The 24,178-nt window shown below is 37.3% G+C and overlaps 1 protein-coding gene across 2 annotated transcripts in view; it reads right to left on the bottom strand.

Annotated features, from left to right (window-relative positions):
* Positions 1–15,915: 15,915 nt before the first annotated feature.
* Positions 15,916–24,178, bottom strand: part of DNAJB4 (DnaJ (Hsp40) homolog, subfamily B, member 4) — a 36,303-nt gene continuing 28,040 nt past the window's right edge. For both annotated transcript variants that reach the window (XM_011997373.1, XM_011997372.1), the window contains 2 exons: positions 20,223–20,791; positions 15,916–17,867 (listed from right to left, as the gene is read on the bottom strand). In XM_011997373.1, the coding sequence (XP_011852763.1) occupies positions 17,634–17,867; positions 20,223–20,791 (803 nt within the window). In that variant the 3' untranslated portion in view covers positions 15,916–17,633. The remainder of the gene's footprint in view (positions 17,868–20,222; positions 20,792–24,178) is intronic.

Genomic DNA, 24,178 nt, shown 5'->3' with positions numbered 1-24,178 from the left:
ATCTGGGTGCAGAGTCCTAGGATTTTGGAGTAAGCCATGTCCTCTGCTGCCAACAGGCTTTTTCCCATTGAAAAGCAGCTCCTGACTTGCCGGTGAGTTCTGGGAGGGACTGACAACTTCGTGATAGACTACCAAGTGATTATGTGACTGGAGCTACTCCTCAACCAAATCTTCAAGTTGAAACATGCATTCCATTATTTAATATGAGTGATATATGCAAGACTGGACCTAGATAATGACTAGTTAATAAAAGAGGAAAAAGTACAGGCCTGCTCTGCATATTACGCTGGCACAGCCAGAAGTAGACAGCTACTACACTCATGGGTGGCCCTGAAAGACATGGTAACAGGAAATTCCCCCTAGGCTATAGAACTTATGGCAGTTCACTTGTCCACAGCGAATGAAAAAAAAAATGGTCTGATATCTATTTACCTTGGCCCTTGATCCTCTAGCTGATAAGGTGAATTGAGGAAGGGGCTGCAACAAGGACCCTAGCCGAATCAGTGAGTTGAAGGGCGTGGAAGATGAGCCCAAAGGTACAGAATCCCAAGCACCACGTAAATATTACTGATCATTCTGGTTTGCAGCTTATACATTAGGCAACTCTTGTGTCAGAGTTTTTACTTTAAATCCGTAATGAGAAGCCTCCTTGGGAGAGGAATACACCAGTTCAACAGTTTTGGAAAGGAAAGAGGAGGAGGAATGAATATCCAAGGACCACAAGTCAGTCTACATTTGTTTCCATCAACTCTTCCTGCCACCAAGGCTTTTGCACTGCCCTGATAATACTCTGCAGTCTCAGCATGCACACCCTGAGCTTTTGTCTCCAATTTTGGCAGTGAAGTTGCAGGCAATATCTGTTACAAGGTAATTCTGGAAAAAGTCAAGAGCAGACTTAAAAAGCTTCCTCTGACTAACCAGCCTACCCTAACACTCAAACTGGTTCAAAACAGCCTTAAATCTCCACGGGGATTCCTAGCTTCCATCTAGCTCTATAGTTTCTACAGGGCTGATTATGCGACAGGGAGCTTGCCACTCCTGCTGCTTTCCTATCTTGGCCGGGAACCAGAAAGCCTCAAATTCTTATGAAACACACTTAACATACAGTTTGTTCTTAAATTTTTAATTAATATTGAATTAATAAATTCTGGCAACTGAATTCTGAAACCAGAATTCTAAAAGTCCACTTTCAAATGAAGAGATGCTATGACTAATAGTAGCTAATATTTATTATTGAGCCAAGCACTATTATAGGTGCTTATTTCTTTAAAAGAAATAATACATGTAATAAATGAAACAACTATGACTTCTTTCTGTGTTCTGCAAGAAATAAGAAAAAGAAACATACTTCTTCATAATAACTACATACAGTTGAAGTGCTTAATATGTATAATGATTTACCTAATAGGTCTAATATTTTCCAAATATATTCAGTCAACTAATACTCTGATATTTTTCATTTAAAAAGAAGCTTTCAGTGTTTCTGAAAATACATTTTTATGGCCGGGTGTGGTGGCTCATGCCTATAATCTGAGAACTTTGGTAGGCCCAAGGCAGGAGGATTGCTTGAGGCCAGGAGTTTGGGAGCAGCCTGTGCAATATAGTGAGACCCTGTCCATAGATAGATAGATAGATAGATAGATAGATAGATAGATAGATAGATAGATAGATAGATATTTTTTTTTGAGATGGAGTTTTGCTCTTATTGCCCAGGCTGGAGTGCAATGGCGCGATCTCGGCTCACCACAACCTCCGCCTCCTGGCTTCAAGCGATTCTCCTGCCTCAGCCTCTCGAGTAGCCGGTATTACAGGCATGTGCCTCCACGCCTGGCTAATTTTGTATTTTTAGTAGAGACAGGGTTTCTCCATGTTGATCAGGCTGGTCTCAAACTCCCAACCTCAGGTGATGTGCCTGCCGCAACCTCCCAAAGTGTTGGGATTACAGGCGTGAGCCACCATGTCCGGCCCCTAAAAATATATTTTTTAAAAAAGAAAAGAAAATATATTTTGATGACTTTGAAAAATATACATGTATGCACATACACCACTTAATGCAAATTAATTTTCTAATTTGTAACTTACTTATAAAAACAATTATTAGACAGTTCTTGGCTGTTGCCTCAGAGATGTATTTAAGTGGCCCATTTATTTCTATCCCAGAAGCACACTGTGGACTGACATAGCAATAATAAAGAGGATACTTACCTAAAGGTCTATGGATTCTAACAGGCTACACATAAATACTATCTGCAGTCTCCTAAAACATTAAGATTATACTGAATGCTTACAAATGAAAACCATTGAATATAACAACTTGGGAAACACTTTCCTCTATATTATATTTGTAGTCACTGATGATAACCATAAAATTAAGAAACAATATGAAAATAAAATTTAGTCAGATACTTTTTTTTTTTTTTTTTTTTTTTTTTGAGAGACAGAGTCTTGCTCTGTCGCTCAGGCTGGAGTGCAGAGGCACGATCTCAGCTCACTGCAACCTCCGCCTCCCAGGTTCAAGCAATTCTCTTGCCTCAGCTTCCCAAGTAGCTGGGACTACAGGCATGCACCACCCCGCCCAGCTAATTTTTGTATTTTCTTAGTAGAGACGGGGTTTCACTATACGTTGGCCAGGCTGGTCTCGAACTCCTGACCTCAGGTGATCTGCCCGCCTCAGTCTCCCAAAGGGCTGGGATTACAGGTGTGAGCCACCACACCCAGCCTAGTCAGATACTTTTAATGGTATTTTGTTTTCTCATCTATAATCCTTAGAGGTATAGTTGTGATACTGGCAAATGAGTAGAAATTTTTTAAAGTAAATTTTAAGTTTATTTTAAAATTTAAAGTAAATTTTTTCTCTGTTTTTTTTTTTTTTTTTTTTTTGAGACAGAGTCTCGCTCTGTCACCCAGGCTGGAGTGCAGTGGTGTGGTTATGGCTGGCTGCAACCTTAACCTCCAGGGCTCAAGTAATCCTCCCACCTCAGCCTCCCAGTAGCTGGGACCACAGGTGTGCACCACCATGCCCAACCAATTTTTGTGTTTTGAAGAGATAGGGTTTCATCAAATTGCCCAGGCTGGTCTTGAACTCCTGGGCTCAAGCAATCCTCCTACCTCAGCCTCCCAAAGTGCTGGGATTACAGGCATGAACCACCACACCCAGCCCCAGTATATTTAAAAAAAATTTTAAATGTGATTTATTTGGAAGTTCTCTTTTCTGTAATCAGGGTAAAGCAACCCATCAGAAATGAACTCACTCAAATCTATTTTGAGCTAAAATCTAAAGAAATCTAATGAGAAGCTTAAGAAATTTGTTTCTTACTAAAACACCCATCTCTTTATATATGACCTTCATAAAATCTTTGGTTTATAAATTTATTTTTTCTAACGTTACTAGCATAGGTTTGCTAAAATACTATATAGACAGAATTTGAAGGAAATCTGAATGTTATTGTCACCATTGACACGAGAATTTAATAGGGCAAATTCAATACAAATTTACTTTTCCTATCTATAATTATCTTAAGTTGAAGGGGGAAATAAACTCATCTATAAATTAATCAAGATAATGGTCATTTATTAGAATTTGTCTTATGACCAAAAAATAGCTATATCTATTGCTGTTCCAACAATCAAATAATGAGTAAAAATTTTCCAGTCAGTAGTTTTTAAATGAATTTAAACAAATTGACATTTAAATTTTAAAATTTAACAATTACTACATTTATATCCTTATGAGAATTCTAGGAGTGTTTTTCAAACTGCGAGCTGTTTCACAAATGTAGATCATGAAATAAATGCAGTGGGATGCAATTAGAAAAAAATTAATAAACGAGTAAAATTTTAAAATGTTAGAGTCATTCTATCTAGGAATAGTAAGTAATGGTTTATTAAACTTCTATTTTATATACATATATGTAAATGAAATTATTATTTCCATAGGTAAAAAAAAGAGAATTTCGTATTGTCATTTTTATAGATCAAAAAAGTTGAGTATCTATGATTTAATATGGCTTAAATATACACATCCATTCACACACAATGTAAACTAGTAGATAATATTGTAAAATTTTTTTTTTTTTTTTAAAGATAGTGCAGATCCAAAGAGTGAGCAGCACCAAGATTTATTGTGAGGAGCAAAAGAACAAAGCTTCCACGGTGTGGAAGTGGACTCGAGCAGGTTGCCTGTAAAATGTATTCTTACTGGCAAAGAGTAACAACAAAAACAACCCCCCACACCCAAGAATGCTCTCTATATTACATGGTTCTAGAAAATAGCCTAAAGAGTTTTTATTTCTGAATTTCAGAGTAGTTTTACTTATTTATTAAATTTTTGTGGTTCATTAAATGTTTTACTATGTTATAAAGTGGGTGGATATTTGAAAATGTATTGTAAACAAGCTTTGTAACAAGCTTTTTAAAGCAAAGCATTGTAAAATAGTCACACTACCTAACTTTAATGCCATGCATCATTTACTGTGATTTCTTAACATTAAAAAGAACATGAAGGTTTTTTTCTACCCTAACATTATTCATTTTTTATTTTTGTTAGGATATTTGCCGACACTTTCAAAGCTCTTAACAACACAAACTTCTGGTCCATGATTTTTTAAAAAATACACACTAACAAATTAAATTTTACTCTAGTCTGTTTTCCCAGGGTGAACTCTGGTATGATCGCTAAAGGTAGTTTCGTCTACAGAAGGATAGACCTCATCTAATGTCATCTTCTTCTAATAGCCGTCAGCAAAATTATAATCAAAGCCAAGGCTAGTAGCTCCTAATCTGATGTCTCCACATCCCAAGGAGACTACAGAGGAGTTAGGTAATATGGATAAGTGATGTTCCTTTCAGTATTGGAAATCACCTAATGGGAATCACACACCTAACAGATTATAGAGGTGAATTTTTTTAAATTGAAATCTTAGCCAGGTGCTATAGTTTATGACTGTAATGCCAGAGCTTTGAGAAGCTGAGGCAGGAGGATTGCTTGAGGCCAGGAATTCAAGATCAGCCTGGGCAACATAGCAAGGGCCCTATCTGTACAAACAAACAAACAAAAAATCACATTTTTGTGTTTCTAGCTGTTTACTTCCTGTTTATCAGTAGTTGACTAGCCGTTGTATTATGTTGGATATATTAAAATAATAGTTCTGTTTTTCTCAGAGGCAGGGCCTCACTCTGTCACCTAGGTTGCAGTACAGTGGCATGATCATAGCTCATGGCATCCTCGAATCCTAGGGCTCAAGTGATCCTCCTGTCTCAGCCTCTGAAGTCGCTGGGACCACAGCCATATGCCACCATGCCCGGATAATTTTTTAAAGTTTTTGTAGCGATGGGGTTGCCAGGCTGGTCTTGAACTCCTGACTTCAAGCAATCCTTCTGCCTCAGCCTCCCAAAGCGCTGGGATTACAGGCATGAGCCACTGTGCCCGGCCTAAATATTATAATTCTAACAGCTGTCACCAAATATAAATATAATAATTCTTAATAAATACAGCCTGTTCAGCACAAAAAAAAAAGTTTCATAGGGGTGGGGGTAAGAACATAATAAAAGGCCTATTTGGGGTAAAAAGGTTAGAACCAATGCTATGAAATACATTTTTAATGTAGTATACCCATGATCTTTAAAATTTTTACTATGAATCTTATCTGTAATTTAATTTTTATTTTCATTTTCAAGAGGTAAAGCATTTCAAAATTTAAGAGTATGAGGGAAACTATCAATATATGAATCAGCAGCCTGAGAAATATAGAACCATATGTCTTTTAACATCTTCATTTAGGCCGGGCGCGGTGGCTCAAGCCTGTAATCCCAGCACTTTGGGAGGCTGAGACAGGTGGATCACGAGGTCAGCAGATGGAGACCATCCTGGCTAACGCGGTGAAACCCCGTTTCTACTAAAAAATACAAAAAACTAGCCGGGCCAGGTGGCAGGTGCCTGTAGTTCCAGCTACTCGGGAGGCTGAAGCAGGAGCATGGCGTAAACCCGGAAGACAGAGCTTGCAGTGAGCTGAGATCCGGTCGCTGCATTCCAGCCTGGGCGACAGAGCAAGACTCGGTCTCAAAAAAAAAAAAAAAAAATCTTCATTTGAAAAAATTTGAACAAAAATAACATTTTAATTTAACATAATTTAAAATGTCTGAGTAAACTTCTCTTTCAACATTATCTCGTCCATACCTAGTATTGTTTATAGAGAACTGTATTCTATTAGGAGGTACATATGGTAAGTATTCTCCATTTGCAAATAGGAAATACAAGCCTGAAAAGAAATGGTCTCTGTAGACAGCATGAGCCAGGATGAGGGGCCAACACTTGATATTTTCTCGTCATATTTTTGGCTGGGTGCGGTGGCTCACACCTATAATCCCAGCACTTTGGGAGGCCAAGGCGGGTGGATCACTTGAGATTAGAAGTTCAAGACCAGCCTGAGCAACCTGGTGAAACCCTGTATCTACTAAAAATACAAAAAATTAGCCAGCATGGTGACGCACGAGAATCTCTTGAACTCGGGAGGCGGAGGTTGCAGTGAGTTGAGATCACACCACTGCACTCCAACCCGGGTGACAGAGTGAGACTCCATCTCAAAAAAAAAAAAGACATTTTCTCATCCCATTTTCTTTATCTGACATCTACATCTACTTCTGCTTTTTTGATATGTATTAGGAAACAACATCAACAGGATTTGAAAATTAGGAAGTAAATTATATATTTTTCTGCTTTTCAATAAAGATTCCCATTTCAGGACTTTTGTCATTGCTGTTCCTTTTTCCTTAAATTTTCTTCCAACAACTGCCCGCTTTGAATCATTAAGGGCTGAAAACAAATGTCTGTCTTCCCAGAGAGGCTTTCTTTGATGACTCTAGCTAAAAAGTAGCACACTTCTTCCCCCTCCAGTCAGTTTCCATGCCGTTATCATTCTTTTCTTAATGCTTATCATTATTCAAAAAAATGACTGACTTATTTTTCAATGCAAGTAATTTTTTTAGTGTTTGTCTTCTATGATTAGAATGTAAGGGCTTTAGCGGTAGGACTGCATCTCTAGCACCTACAGTATTATAGCCTTGGCGTTCTCAGTAAATACTTGTTTAATAACTAACTAAAGGTGATTTGATAACTGATAAATTTTGATACCTTGAACTATTTTTAGTTTGTTTGTTTGTTTGAGATGGAGTCTTGCTCTGTCGCCCCAGCTGGAGTGCAACGGCGCGATCTCTGCTCACTGCAACCCCCACCTCCTAGGTTCAAGCGATTCTCCTGCCTCAGCCTCCCAAGTAGCTGGGATTACAGGCACCCGCCCCCATGCCTGGCTAATTTTTGTATTTTTTAGTAGAGATAGGATTTTCCCATGTTGGTCAGGCTCCTGACGTTAGGTGATCCACCTGTCTCGGCCCCGCAAAGTGCTGGGATTACAGGCGTGAGCCACCGCACACAGCCTGAATTGTTTTTTCATAAAAGCATTCACATGTAAAAAATAAAATTTGTTAGAAACCATCAGTTTTTGTTGTTGTTGTTGCTGTTGTTGTTATTTTTGTTTGCTTGATTGGTTGGTTTCGTTTTTGTTTTTGTTTTGAAACAGAATCTCACTCTGTCGCCCAGGCTAAAGTGCAGTGGTGAGATCTCAGCTCACTACAACCTCCCCTACCACGTTCAAGTGAGTCTCCTGCCTCAGTTTCCCAAGTAGCTGGGATTACAAGCACCCACCACCATGCCCAGCTAATTTTGTATTTTTAGTAGAGTCGGGGGTTTCACCATGTTGGCCAGGCTGGTCTCAAACTCCTGACCTCAAGTGATCCAACCATCTTGGCTTCCCAAAGAGCTGGGATTACAAGCACGAGACACCGCACCCGGCCTAGAAACCATCTCCATCTGTTTTAAATACTTGTTTAACAACTTAATAAAAGGGATTTGGTAAACTGATAAGTAAATTTGATTTTATTTTTATTCCTAGAACTTTTTTCTCCTTCCAATATAATATGTTTTAAAGTTTTTTCTTTTGAAATTCAGGGGATACATATGTGGGTTTGCTACATGGATATTTTGCATAATGGTGAAGTTTGGGCTTCTAGTGTACCCATCACCCAAAGAGTGAACATCGTATCCAATAGGTAATTTTTCAACTCTTACCCCATTCCCACCTTTCCTCCATTTAGAGTCCCCAGTGTCTATTATCTCCATCTGCAGGTCCACATATACCCATTATTTAGATCTCAAGTATTTTATTTTCTGTTTCTGAATTATTTCACTTTGAATAATGGCTTTCAGCTCCATCCATGTGGCTGTAAAGGACATGATTTCATTCTTTTATGGCTGCATAGTATTCCATGATGTATATATACCACATTTTCTTTGTCCAATCAACCATTGATGGACATACTTAGGTTGATTCCATGACTTTGCTATGTGAATAGTACTGTGATAAACATACAAGCACCAGTGCCTTTTTTAATATAATGATTTATTTTCCTCTGGGTAGATACCCAGTAGTGTGCTAGGTTGAATGGTAGTTCTATTTTTAGCTCACTGAGAAATCTTCACACTGTTTTCCATAAAGGTTGTACTAATTTACATTCACAACAACAGTGGAACCTTTGTTTGTTTGTTTGTGACAGTGTCTCATTCTGTCACCCAGGCTGGAGTGCAATGGTGCAATCACAGTTTACTGCAGCCTCAACCTCCTGGGCTCAAGCAGTCCTCCTAGCTCAACCTCCTGAGTAGCTGGGACTACAGGGTGGGACCACAGCAACCACACCTGGCTGTTTTTTGTTTTGTTTTGTTTTGTTTTAGTTGAGACATGGTCTCACTATGTTGCCCAGGCTTAGAACCTTTTTTAAATAAAAAATAAAATTCTTTATCAGATACCGTGACCTCCAATTTTTAATTTTTTAAAAAATCACTATTCTACAATATTCCTTGTTAGTAATACAATATTTTAAAGCTACCCAGGACTTAGAGATCATCTTATTAATTTTTTTTTAATCAATGAGTGAAAGCTAAGGCAGTAAGATTAAGCAACCTGCCCAAGGTCACAAATGTTAGCTATTGGCAAAACCTGACTCCTAGTAGTATTATTTCCACCACATCGCTTTTCCTTCCTTCTTCTTCTTCTTCTTCTTCTTATTATTATTATTATTATTTTGAGACTGAGTTTTGCTCTATCACCCAGATGAGAGTGCAGTGGCATGTTCTTGGTTCACTGCAACCTCTGCTTCCCGGGTTCAAGCAATTCTCCTGCCTCAGCCTCTGGAGTAGCTGGGATTATAGGTGTGCACCACTAGGCCCAGTTAATTTTTTGATTTTTAGTAGAGACAGGGTTTCACCATGTTATCCAGGCTAGTCTCAAACGCCTGACCTCGGGTGATCTCCCTGCCTCGGCATCCCAAAGTGCTGGGATTACAGGCATGAGCCACTGCACCTAGCCTTCCTTCCTTCTTAAGTGGGCTATATTTTACATAGAACACTCTCTAGTACTATATTATTATGCATTTTAATTATTCCGGCTTATACTTCGGAAGTAAGCAAAATGTTATTCATTAAAATAGACAGAGAGATAGCTGGGCGTGGTGGCTCATACCCGTAATCCCAGCAGTTTGGGAGGCTGAGGTGGGTGGATCACCTGACGTCTGGAGTTCGAGACCAGCCTGGCCAGTATGATGAAACCCCATCTCTACTAAAAATACAAAAAAAAAAAAAAAATTGCCAGGCATGGTGGTGGGTGCCTGTAATCCCAGCTACTCGAGAGGCTGAAGCAGGCAAATCGCTTGAACCTGGGAGGCGGAAGTTGCAGCGAGCTGAGGACGCACCATTGCACTCCAGCCTGGGCAACAAGAGTGAGAGACTCTATCTCAAAAAAAAAAAAAAAAATAGAGACAGAGAGAGATATTCTCTTTCTCTAAAGACATTTGTTAAGACACATTATTACCAGTTAGGGCAACTGAATAAGTGCATGAATATGAACAAAATGCTAAAAGCATTTTAAAAGCAAAACGTGAGAAAAATTTGAAAACAGCAAGAGATACATGTTTGTTGGTTTTTTTGTTCGGTTTTTTTTGTTTGTTTTTTTTTGACATGGAATCTCGCTCTGTTGTCCAGGCTGGAGTGCAATGACACGATCTGGGTTCACTGCAAGCCCCCATCTCCTGGGTTCAAGCAATTCTCCTGTCTCAGCCTCTAGAGTAGCTGGGATTACAGGCACACACCGCCACACCTGACTAATTTTTGTATTTTTAGTAGAGACGGGGTTTCACCATATTGGTCAAGCTCATCTCAAACTCCTGACCTCAGGTGATTCACCCGCCTCAGCCTCGCAAAGTGCTGGGATTACAGGCATGAATTACTGTGCCCAGCTGATTTTTTTTACTAATAAAGGAACCCCAATAGTATCAGCTAACTTCTAACCAGAGGAAGTGGGACAGCATAGTGAAAGCGGTTTAAAATAATAATAATAATAATAATAATCTGTTAACCAAGAATTCCATATCCAGCAAAATAATCTTTCAGAAATGAAGGCAAAATAAAGACATTCCCAGATAAACAAAAATGGAGAATTTGTTCATAGTGGACCCACCTTACAAGAAATATTTACAGAAGTTCTGCAGGCTGAAAGTAAGTTAGCCCAGACAGTAATTCAAATCCACATGAACACACAAAGGACACTGGTAAAGGTAATTGTGTAATTAAAAAAGACAGTAGAAATGCACATTTCTTCTTCTTTCTTCTCTTAGCTGATTTTAAAAGCAATAGTCGGCTGGGCATGGTGGCTTATGCCTGTAATCCTTGCACTTTGGGAGGCTGAGGTGGGTGGATCACTTGAGCCCAGGAGTTCAAGACCAGCCTGGACAATATAGCAAGACCCCATCTCCATTTTTTAAAAAAGCAATTTTATAAAACAATATGTATATAATGTATTGTTGGGACTAAAACATGTAGAAATGCAGTACGTTTACTGATAGCAGCACAAAGGAGGTGAGTGGGAACAAGGCTGTATTGGAAACATTACTCTGTGTGGTAAATTGAATCCACAAGAATAAATGAAGAGAACCAGAGCTATCAAGAAGGCTAATATAACAAAAAGCTATAAATAAATATTTGCTCTCCTGTCTTCTAATCTTCCCTCTTGTCTTCTTTAAAAGACATAAAATTATAAAATTAATCATTATAACCATGGGTTTATAACAATTATAGATGTAATATGTATAATAATACCACAAAAAGGACAAAAGGAAAAATAGAGCTGTATAGGAGTAATGTCTGTATCTCACTGAAACAAACTTATTAGAAACCAGAAGCTAAGCCTCCTAAGATGTACATCCTAAGTCCTTGAGCAACCATTAAGGAAATAATACCAAAAAAGATAATGGGAAAAATCATTAAAGAAATTGAAATGCTACATTAGAAAATACTCACTTCATGCAAAAGAAAGCAGTGAAGGAGGAATAGAAAACAAAAAAGTGAGCATATAGAAAACAAAAAGTAAAAAAGCAGATGTAAATTTCAACTGTGTCAATAGTAACATTAAATGTGAATGGATTAAGCCAATCAAAAGGCAGAAAATGTCAGAGAGTATAACAAAAATGAATTCCAACTCTATGCTGTCCATATGGGACAAAATTTGGATTCAAAGATACAAATAGATCAAAAATAGAAGGAAAAAGATGTATCATACAAACAGCAACCAGAAGAAAACTGAAGTGGCTATACTAATATCAGACCAAATAGACTTTGAAACAAAAAATGTCACTAGGTAAAGGTAAAGAGGGGCATTTTATAATGTTAAAAGGGTGAATGATATTTTATAATCATAAACAGATTAATCCATTAGGAAGGTATAAAAAATTGTAAATGTATATATACCTAAAAACAGAACACCAAAATACATAAAGCAAAAAAATGATAGAAATGAAGGGAGATAAAGACAATTTAACAATAGTTGGAGACTTCAATACCCCACTTTCAATAATGGATAGAATATGTAGGTAGAAATCCACAATGAAATGGAAGACTTGATACTATAAACAAACTAGACCTAACTGACATCTATGGAATATGCCACCCAATAATAATAATAGACATTCTTAAGTACACATGGAACATTCTCCAGCATAGACCGTACGCTGATGATAAAACAAACCCCAATAAACAAAAATTTTCATGTAATCTTGTTACTTCTAACTAATAAATCTTTTTTTTTTTTTTTTGAGATGGAGTCTCACTCTGTCACCCAGGATGGAATACAGTGGCACAATCTCAGCTCACTGCAACCTCCGCCTCCCGGGTTCAAGTGATTCTCCTGCCTCAGCCTCCCAAATAGCAGGGATTACAGGCACGTACCACAACACCCGGCTAATTTTTGTATTTTTAGTAGAGACAGGGTTTCATCATCTTGGCCAGGCTGGTCTCGAATTCCTGACCTCGTGATCCACCCGCCTCGGCCTCCCAAAGTGCTGAGATTACAGGCGTGAGCCACTGTGCCCTACCGCATAAATCTTAAAGAATAAAAATAATAAGTTTGACTGGGCACGGTGGCTCATGCCTGTAATCCCAGTACTTTGGGAGGCCTAGGTGGGTGGATCACCTGAAGTCGGGAGTTCGAGATCAGCCTGGCCAACATGGTGAAACCCTGTTTCTACTAGAAATACAAAAATTAGCCAGGCATGGTGGCAGGTGCCTGTAATCCCAGCTACTTGGGAGGCTGACACAGGAGAATTGCTTGGACCCGGGAGGTGGAGGTTACAGTGAGCCAAGATTGCACCACTGTACTCCAGCATGGGGGCAGAGTGAAACTCCATCTCAAGAAAATAAAAAAAATAATAAGTTCTATGAGGGTAAGGAACAGGTTAGTTAAATTCACCATTACAACTAACACAGATCTTGGCACAGAGGAGAAATGAATTTTTATTCTGTGTCTATCAAAATTAATACAAAACAATAAATTTCCCCTGTCGTTCCTGAATTTGTGCAAAGCAGGAGAAAAGAGGTGTATTTGGTTATCATAAAACTAATACAATTTAGACACAAGGAAAAAATTACCTCATATTCTTGGTTCTGCCCCTAAATGACACCTAGGCAGAAACAACTACTAGTGGTAGAAAACACGTTTCTCATAGGAGGAGGGCATATGGTGCATTTCCACTGTCATGCATTTTATGTATTATGACCTCAATGCTCAAGTTTATGAAGGCCTTTATAAAGATCATCCTTATCTGTGACCCCAGCATAGCCTAGTGCCCTATACAAAAAAATTTCTGACACTGACAACAGCAAGGCATCATAATGAATTTGTCACTATTCATTAAGAGAAATTGGTGGCTTCTGTCAATCTCCTAAAATTATTATCTTAAATAATTCAGTGGATATGAGGGATTGCTTCAGGTTTTTCAGGTAGAACAAATAAAGACAACTATCATCTTCACAACCATGTAGCCATGAACAGTAGAAATAGCAGGTCGAAAATCACAATCTGGGCTTGAATCTCAGTTGCATCTCTAGCTGCGTGATCTGGGATAAAGTACTTAACAATGCCTGAATCTCTGTTTCCTCATCTGCCACATGAAGTAGTAATAACTATCTCACAAAATACCAATTACTATAAAAAAATATTGGGCCACATATTTGAAAATGTTTATTATGAACTATGTGTTAGCACTCTATGCTCTCATAAAGTTAGTGTTTCATAAACTAAAATCAAAAGCAGGCAGGATTTTTATTTTTAGTTTTATTTATTTATTTATTTATTTATTTTGAGACGGAGTTTCACTCTTGTTGCCCAGGCTGGAATGCAATGGCATGACCTTAGCTCACCACAACCTCCGCCTGCTGGGTTCAAGTGATTCTCTTGCCTTAGCCTCCCGAATAGCGGGGATTACAGGCGCATGCCACCACGCCCGGCTAATTTTTGTATTTTTAGTAGAGATGGGGTTTCACCGTGTAGACCAGGCTGGTCTCGAACTCCTGGCCTCGAGTGATCCACCTGCCTCGGCCTCCCAAAGTGCTGGGATTACAGGCATGAACCACCGCACCTGGCCTGCTCTCTTTTTTTTTCTTTATTTCTTTTCTTTTATTTTTTAATGACCAGAAGAGTCTTGAATACATCAAACCTGCTCTTTAACCACAGACAAGTCACTTAGCCTTTCTGGGTTTACTACTTTATCTAGAAAATGGGATTTTAAAAATTATTTCCAGCTCCAAATGTTTTATGAATTTTATGAACTAAAAGTATCACAGAAAAAAAGTTTAAAAAGTTGAAATATTTACTCTATAAAACTTCTGACTCACATTTTGATTAAGCTATTATCTACAAGTAACAAGCCACATTTTTTTCTATACTTCTCCATAAGGGGTAAAAAATAAACCATGTATACATGAAGTCAGGTATATAGATAGGCAGTATACTACACTACACATTAGTAGATAAAAATTATTTTTGGATAAAGAATGATGTTTAGTCTTAACTCTTTGAGGTTATGTAAATAATCCTTGGCATATGAAGATAGTCCCTTCTGAGCCATTTACTGAGTCTAATCACATATATTAGTTTCCTTTACCCATCATAACTATTTGAATGACAGTTTCCCAAAAATAAACAAGCAAGACAAGTCTCCTTGTCTCCAAGGAAGGCTAACAATAGGCAAGAGTGATGAGCTACAGTAGATGTAACTAACTCAGATGCTTTCAGAGGCCCAGGCAATATAACTAAACATGTGAAGCAGCTTTATGTAATGCAATAGATAATGGTAGGTCAGTGGCAACAGAAGATGCCATGTCTTGCCTAAAAGCATTCTAATTAAAAAATAGTTTTTAAACCACTGAGCTGGCCAAACAAAACACATCTATTAGCAGACCATTAATCACCTTGGTTTATACTTGTTTTTGTTTTTGAGACAGGGTCTCACTCTGTCACCCAGGCTGAGTGCAGTCGTGCAACCGGACTCACTACAACCTCTACCTCCTGGGCTCAAGCAATCCTCCCACCTCAGTCTCCCAAGTAGTTGGAATTACAGCACATGCTACCAGGCTCAGCTAATTTTTAAATGTTTACTTGTAGAGATGGAGTCTTACTATGTTGCCCAGGCTGGTTTCAAACTCCTGGACTCAAGTGATTTTCCCCTGCCTCAGCCTCCCTAAGTACTGGGATTACAGGCGTAAGTGACAGTGCCTGGCCGCCTTCTTTTTTTTCTTTTTTAACATAAGCAATTTGTGGTTTTTCTTTTAGGAAAGATAAACATCTTTCTTTATGTGATATATAGTACTTCAAAACTATTCCGGCTATCCAAGAACCTGGTTGAATTTAAAGAAAACATTTTTAAATAAAAAGTACTTTCATAATTTGAAAAAATAAATTAAAAAACTTTAAAATTCTACTCTTATTACTACTTTTAATTCAACATTCAACCCATAAAAACTGGGCACTTACTACATGCTAAAGCATTGTCAATATCCTTTAAGATAAGAGAGATACTGGTGTACTGGTTTTGTGTAGTTATGTAAATTTATTTACTACTAGAATAATAATTCTCTGCTTAAAAAAACCTTTTAATCCAAATATTATTATATATCTATCTGTAAATATTTATTTTACCTGGGAGAAAATGCTTAATCAAGAAAATTGTGATAAATAATGATGGGTTTAAAACAGAAACCACTATCAGTCACCACGTTGATGCTTTTCAGATCTAGATCTTTAGACTGGTGAGAAAATTTCTGTGATGTTCACACTTGCGTAGGGAGTTTTAACTGTCATTCAGAGAGACAGTTATAGAAGAATCATTTTTGAATTAGAGTAATAAATACAATTAGCTGAATTCTCTGGCATTTTTTTCAAGCATTTTCCATTTGCATCTCAAATATATGGTTACTCCCAGAAATTCCACTTTTAGGTATATACCCATGAGAATTGAAACACAAAAACTTGCACACAAATGTTCATAGCAGCATTATTTATAATAGTGGAAAAAGTAGAAATAAGCCAAATCCCCATAATTAATGAAAAGATAAACAAAATGTGGTATATCCATATAATGTGCCACAAAAAAATAAAGTACTGATACATGATACAACATAGGTGAACCTTGAAAACATTAAGCTAAATGAAAGAGGCCAGACCAAAAAAAAAAAAAAAAAGCCATACATTGTTTGAGTCTATTTATATGAAATGTCCAGAATGGACAAATCCATACAGACAAAAAGTAGATGATAGTGTTTTCAGGGGCTGGAGGAAGGGAAGAATGGGAAGTAACTGCTAATGGATTTAGGACTTCTTTTTGGGGTGATGAAAATATTCTGGAATTAGAAAGTGATGATGATTGTACCACTTTGTGAATATTACTAAAACCACTGAATTGTGTATTTTAAGGGTAAACTTTATGGCATGTAAATTATATCTCGATAAGTAATAAAGAATATGGCTATTATAACCTATTTATATTGGATTTCTAAAAGAATATTTCATATTCTACTAAAAGGTGACAGGACCCTATATATATATATATATATATTCCTGAAAACTATTTTATAACCAAAAACTTTGTTTCAAAACATCATTCTCACTATAGTTATAAAACAGAAAACAAAACTAAATTTTTTAAACGTAAATATATTTAAAAAATTAAAACACCTAAGAAATGCAATCTATACATATGAAAAAGTAAAATATTTATATGCATAACAAGTAGTTGCAACATTATCCATAAGCAGCAGTTAGTGTTTATTTTCCCCATATTTTGGTTTAACACCATAGTGTAGTGGTAGTTCATTCTTTTTAGGGAAATTACATAAAGTATATATAGCATATTATTAGTAAGTTATAGAAGACTGTATAACTGGAAAATTCCAAGTAACAGCATTTCCTCTAAAAACACATCTATTATTAAACAAATTACTTTAAACTAGCAGAGAACAAAATGAGCCTATAATTTATTAAGAACAAGATATATAGTCAACTTGCATAAAATTACATATGGCATTTTAAAAAGTCTATTTCTTAAATATCAGTAATTCAGGCAATTGGGATTTCCACAGGAGAGAAATTGCCATTAATTTCCTTGTTATGAAGAAAGGTCTGCCTTAAGAACATCACAATGATGTTATTAAGAAATGCTACAGCATACTTTAAAAATCAAAATGGTGAAACATATGTATCAGGATATTCTTTTACTGATACCAGCCCTATAGTAGCATTTCAGAAGGTGATTTAAATCTAATAACTGACTTGGGTTTTTATTCTTTTCTAGAAATACATATTACATGTATAGTTTAGTTAAGAATTTTCATTTCCATTATAAATGGGAACTTTTCATACTGATTATCTAAAGGTATAAGAAATTAAGTAATTGGATAGTCTAGCACTTTATTGGAAATATACCTACTGACTCCACAAAAACAACTTTTACATATAAGCAAATTACTAAAAATATCTGAATCGGGAGAAATGAAGTAAAATATAGTTAATGGTTTTCTCTTTATCTCTAACTGTAAAAATCCCTTTTGCCTATTTATTTGACCCGTCTCTATTCATGCAATTTAACGAACCCTCAAAAGAATTTACACATCTTTATACAGAATTCACATCTACATCAGTAAACTGCCAGTCCTTTTATATTTTCAGTGCCTTATCAAAATATGGGTAACAAAGTTCTTCATTCTATGAGGCAGGAAGATGTTTCCTAAGTACTTCTTTGGATGAAGATGATATAGTATCTGGGAAGGACACCTCAAATTCTATTAGAAGGTCACCACGTTGGTCAGGATTTTTTGGAAATGGCAGCCCATATCCAATAATTCTTCTTCTCATTCCAGGTTTCACAATATCATTTACTGACATAGGTATGTTTCTTCCATCCAGTGTTGGTACATTAATTGAGCAGCCACACAATGCCTAAAATGGACCAAATAAAATAAAATGAACACACTTAAAAACTCAAAAATCTAAGCACAAATATTACCAGATGGTAAAGGATAATACCACTAAGGTAAAACTTTAACCTCCAAAAGAATAACAATAGTTATAGATTTTTTTTCCTCATTAGAAAATTCCTTCAGAAGTCAGGAGCGGTGGCTCATGCCTATAATCCCAACACTTTGGGAGGCTGAGGCAGGCAGATCACCTGAGGTCAGGAGTTCGAGACCACCCTGACCAACATGGAGAAACCTTGTCTCTACTAAAAATACAAAATTAGGCAAACACAGTGGCGCATGCCTGCAATCCCAGCTACTTGGGAGGCTGAGGCAGGAGAATCACTTGAACCCGAGAGGCGGAGATTGCAGTGAGCCGAGATTGCGCCACTGTACTCCAGCCTGGGCAACAAGATCAAAACTCTGTCTCAAAAAAAAAAAAAAAAAGGAAAATTCCTTCAGGACATGCATTATTAGATATATCACAAAAAAAAAAAAAATTAAAAGAAAAGTAAAGGATATATTCCACACTGCCCTGGAATGACATGGTTATTTTGAAGTTGCTATTAATACATTCAAGACGCAGGGATTGGAATGGGAGAAGAGGGAGAAATTCAGGACTAGAAAGAACAGGATAGGAGCAACTATTTTCCTGGAAACTATTAGGACAAGAAATATATTTGTTTCATCTAACAAATGTTTACTGAACATTTACTATATGCCACACATTCCGGCTAGATGGTGAGCCTTATAGGGACCATGAACACACACCTCAGCTCAAGGAATGCACAAGGAACTCAAAGAAACATAGAAGCAAACGAGCCATTATAGTACTGTATAGTGTAGGAACAAAGGTGAGCATGGAAGTCTTTTGTGAGAGAAAGAGCACCCAACTTAACCCCTTAGATTCTGGGAGCAGAGGATGCTTGAACTGAGCATTGGACCAGCAGCAGGTAGGTATTAGAGCAGGGTGAGAAACAATAGTGTTCCACAGAGTAGAGCTCAAGTATACAAGATAATAATAGAGCAAACTGGGCTGGGTGGGGTGGCTCACACCTATAATCCCAGTACTTTGGGAGGCCGAGGTGGGCGGTTCACTTGACGTCAAGAGTTCAAGATGAGCCTGGCCAACATGGTAAAAACCCATCTCTACTAAAAATACAAAAATCAGCTGGGCATGGTGGCGGGTACCTGTAATCCCAGCTACTCGGGAGCCCGAAGCAGCAGAACCACTTGAACCTGGGAGGTGGAGGCTGCAGTAAAACAAGAATTTGTGCCACTGCACTCCAGCATGGGTGACAGAGCAAGACTCCATCACAAAAAAATAATAATAATAAATAACAATAATAGAGCAAACTTGGAGAAGTGCATATACATTTTAGGGGTAGACATCAGATTTAAAATTACTTATTTTAAGCTAAAGAGTTTGGACTTTATGGTACAGGTTATGTAGAGCAATTTAAGAATTTGAAGCAGGGAACTGCTATGACCATATTTGCAGAGTTACAATCCAATTTGAGAAATAGTGCAAATAGGCTGGGCGTGGTGGCTCACACCTGTAATCCCAGGACTTTGGGAGGCCGAGGTGGCTGGATCACCTGAGGTCAGGAATTCAAGACCAGCCTGGCCAACATGGTAAAACCCTGTCTCTACTAAAACTACAAAAATTAGCTGGGTGTGGTGGCAGGCGCCTGTAATCCCAGCTACTCAGGAGGCGGAGGCAGGAGAATCACTTGAACCCAGAGGCGGAGGTTACAGTGAGCCGAGATCACGCCAATCTGAGTGACAGAGCAAGACTCTGTCTCAAAAAAAAAAAAAAAAGTGCAAATAAGAACTCAAGTAATAACTGTATTAATGTAGTACCATTATAATTTATAAATGTATATATTTATATGAACTTATAAATGTGTATTTTTATTAACATAAAGGTATACAAATTTATTATTTATAGTGAATTATAAATTATTTTCTTCTAATACCTTTTTGTTATGCAATTATTACTCCATATTAACAATTTTAGAACAAACCCTATATATAGGGCCTAATGTGTTGAGATTACCAATGCAGATCTTATAAAGCACATTTGTAAAAGCAGCCTCATAGTACATAATCCAGTTAGCACTTAAAATTGACACTTTAATTCTAAGTAACTAAAGTTAGAAAATATAATCACATCCATATAAGAGGTATAATACCAGTACTATCTTAGAGGATTGTTATAATAATTATTTTTAACGTATAATAGGCATTAAACAAATGTCAGCTATTATCTAGATACACTCCCTATGATCAACCACATAATTATTTGGTCTCAGGATTTTAGGTCCTACCAACTTACCTCTCGTAAACTAATTTTAGCAGTATAAATTATATTTGATCCATCCCTTTTAAATTTTGGATGATCTTTGTCTTTAATGATAAAAACAATGTCTGCTGGAATACTATTTGGTGTTTCATCTCCTTCTCTTGGAAAAGTAATTTTGGTGCCTTCTTTCCACCCTTTTTTAATTTCAATGGTAAGAATTTTGTCCTCGGATCTGTAACTCCTTCCATCAGCATTTAGCCTTTTTCGAGAAATCTTCATCCGTTTGGTACAACCACTATATATCTCTTCAAGTGATACTCTAAGTTCATGAATAACTGGAGGATCTTGTTTGAGGCGGGATGGCCCCACAGAATTCCTGTCTCTTGGATATCCATTCATGCTGAAACCAAAGGCACTAAAAGGATCACCATCTATTTCCATTTCTTCAGAATCTCTACCACCACCCATTCGTCTTCCAAAGAAAATTTCAAAGGGGTTGGACCCTCCGAAAAATGCAGCAAATGTAGCATGAGGATCGCCATGAAAGGTGTACCGGAAGGTACCTCCTTGTCCATCAGTACCTCCTGCTCCTCCTTTCAACCCTAATTGAAGAGATAAGCATGATTAGAAAAAAGCTTGCAACTCAAGTTAAACTTTCAAAAACTGTATTGCTAATAAACTTTGGCTAACTTACATTAAAATGTATTAATATTGGCCAGAAATGCCACTTTAAATACAGAACAGCTATAAAACTCTTAATGATTACATCCTAAGTTAAATTGTTAGTTTTCAAATTCTTCCTCCAAATTAGCACTCTTTGTTGTTGTTGTTGTTGTTGTTGTTTTGTTTTGTTTTTGAGACAGAGTTTCATTCTTGTTTGCCCAGGCTGGAGTGCAATGGTGCAATCTTGGCTCACCGCAACCTCCGCCTCCGGGGTTCAAACGATTCTCCTGCCTCAGCCTCCCGAGTAGCTGGGATTACAGGTATGTGCCACCACGCCCGGCTAACTTTGTATTTTTAGTAGAGGCAAGGTTTCTCCATGTTGGTCAGGCTGGTCTCGAACTCCCGACCTCAGATGATCTGCCTGCCTCGGCCTCCCAAAGTGCTGGGATTACAGGCATGAGCCACTGCTCCTGGCCAAATCAGCATCTTTAATAATTTATTCCTGATTCTTTGATCCTCAGGTAAGTAAGAAAAATAAAATAAGGCCAGGCGCAGAGGCTCACACCTGTAATCCCAACACTGTGGGAGGCCGAGGCAGGCGGATCATGAGGTCAGGAGTTTGAGATCAGCCTGGCCATCATAGTGAAACCCCGTCTCTACTAAAATTACAAAAAATTAGCCAGGTGTGGTGGTGGGCGCCTGTAATACTAGCTACTTGGGAGGCTGAGGCAGGAGAATCACTTGAACCCAGGAGGCGGAGGTTGCAGTAAGCCAAGGTCGCGCCACTGCATACCAGCCCAGGCAATAGTGTGAGACTCCGTCTCAAAAAAAAAAAAAAAGAAAAGAAAAAAAAAGAAAAAGCAAAGAAAATTAGGAACTTCTTATCTTATAAACTACTGATCTGGCATGCTGAAATATATAAATTATATAAGTATCTACTTATAAATATGTAAGTTTTTAAAAGATGTCAGTTGGAAGGTCTTCAGTAATTGATACAAAGTATGGAACTTAAATATTTAATTTATATTATAATCAAACAATATATATAACATTTAAAAATATAAATATATTAATAAAATATATTATAAAATACAAGATACCACATTCATACTGTTTATATATAAATAAAATAGAAATACGTAAAAATATAATGTAATAAAAAATACCATATTCATTCTAACTAGTTTTATTTCAGATCATCTTTTACTGTTTAAGAATTAAAATAGGGCCAGGTGCAGTGGCTCACACCTGTAACCTCAGCACTTTGGGAGACCGAGTCGGGTGCATCACTTGAGGTCAGGAGTTCGAGACCAGCCTGGTCTACATGGTGAAACCCCATCTCTAGTACAAATACAAAATTAGCTGGGCATGGTGGCACATGCCTATAATCCCAGCTACTTGGGAGGCTAAGGCAGGAGAATCGCTTGAACCTGGGAGGCGGAGGTTACAGTGAGCCAAGACTGTGCCATTGCACTCCAGTCTGGGCAAAAGGAGCAAAACTCCATCTCAAAAAAAAAAAAAAAAAAGAATTAAAATAGAACTCTGGCGGAGAGTAAAAAAATTCTAATAATGAAAAATAGTTTTTTAGACACTAAAATTGTCATTCCTTCTCTAGATGCCAAATTTGTTTATCTAGGCATACCACATCTTAGCATTAATTTCAATGCTTATGAGAAGAAGACTGAAATCAAGAGCTGTAAACTTTGACATGTAAGGCCTCTATATGGGTTATTTCTGTCTCTTGTGAACAATCCACCTCAGGCAACAATATAGTGACTTTTTGACCCTTTGCTTAAAGGTTCCACTAAGTAATATTTAACCCAGAAAAGATTATATTTGAAACAACATTTTCCACTATGTGTGAAAGAAATGTTCTACTAAAACCCAAAAAACAACAGTATGGTGATCTTTTAGAGGTCAATACTGACCAAGAAACAAGCAGGAAAAGAATCTAAAGATCATAAAACTATGAAAAATTCAACAGGTTAAGCTAGGAGATTCGAATATCTCCAAACAGTGAGTGATTTGAAGGCAGGAAATATATTCATTTTGCATTGCTCAAGCATACAGGGCTGAAAATGGTAGGCATCCACGCTTAGTGAATGAAGGGAATGAACTAATTCCTAAAGTCCTTCTAAATCAAAACTAAAAAAAGTATCTTGAATATCAGTACAGAGAAAAAAGCAGAAGCAAAAACAATGTAAAATATAATCACACATATACATATATAAGAGATTTAACAATTTAAAATGCCACTAACACCAGCATACTTTAAAGAAACTTAGTTTTGCTGATGTCTTATTCTACATTTGGCTTCTTCCATTAAAAGGTATATATATACACTCTATTTCATCTAACAGAGTCTCAAGTGATATCTAAATTTTTACCTTCATCCCTGAATAGAAATCTGGAGAGACCAAGAGAGACCTAATAATCTGAAAATTGTCAAAATATGTATTGAACAATATATCCAAATAGCAGTTAGGGAAATTCCTTGTAGAAACTGAATGACAAGTATAAGCAGGACAAGATATTTTCATAAGCAGCTCATCCAAATTTCCCTTTTACAAATTTTAGTAGTATAATTATAACTCCAAATGTTAAAAAGCTAATGGCAGATTTTTTTTAATGATAGAATAATATGTAGCTCAAGGTCATGACCAAAGTGACTCAACCAATGCTTAAATTATTCGAATCATTTTATCCTTCATCCCATAGACTTAAGGGAATATAATTACTTAACTGAGTTAAGCAAACTGGGTAAATCAGCCTGCCCAATCTAGCCTCTTATGAGACAAAATTTAAATACTTGCACCCATAATGAATTCATGAAAAGAAATAATAACGTTTTAATTTATTACGTCATGGGTTTGGCTTTCTCGAAAACCTCTTCCTCCTCTGCCAAAAATGGTAATTCGGTCAGAATTACAAAGTCCCTGAGAAGATTCATACAAAGTCTGAAGTAACTTATCAAAGCTGATAAAAAGACTCCAATGCAGCTTTGAGGTTTTCCTAGACACTATTAAACAGTCAACTATGCAGCTCAGACAAAGAATGAAGCTACTCGAATGAATGAAAAAAATCCTAGACCGGTGCAGTGGGCTCACACCTGTAATCCCAGCACTTTGGGAGGCCAAGGCGAGTGAACCATGAGGTCAGGAGTTAGAGATCTGCCTGACTAACACGGTGAAACCCCGTCTCTACTAAAAATACAAAAAACTAGCCGGGCGAGGTGGTGCGCGCCTGTAGTCCCAGCTACTCGGGAGGCTGAGGCAGGAGAATGGCGTAAACCCGGGAGGCGGAGCTTGCAGTGAGCTGAGATCCGG

Source organism: Mandrillus leucophaeus, unplaced genomic scaffold (genome assembly GCF_000951045.1).
Source record: "Mandrillus leucophaeus isolate KB7577 unplaced genomic scaffold, Mleu.le_1.0 Scaffold539, whole genome shotgun sequence".
In the NCBI taxonomy this organism is placed as follows: Eukaryota; Metazoa; Chordata; class Mammalia; order Primates; family Cercopithecidae; genus Mandrillus; species Mandrillus leucophaeus.
This window is presented reverse-complemented; position numbering and strand designations above follow the sequence as displayed.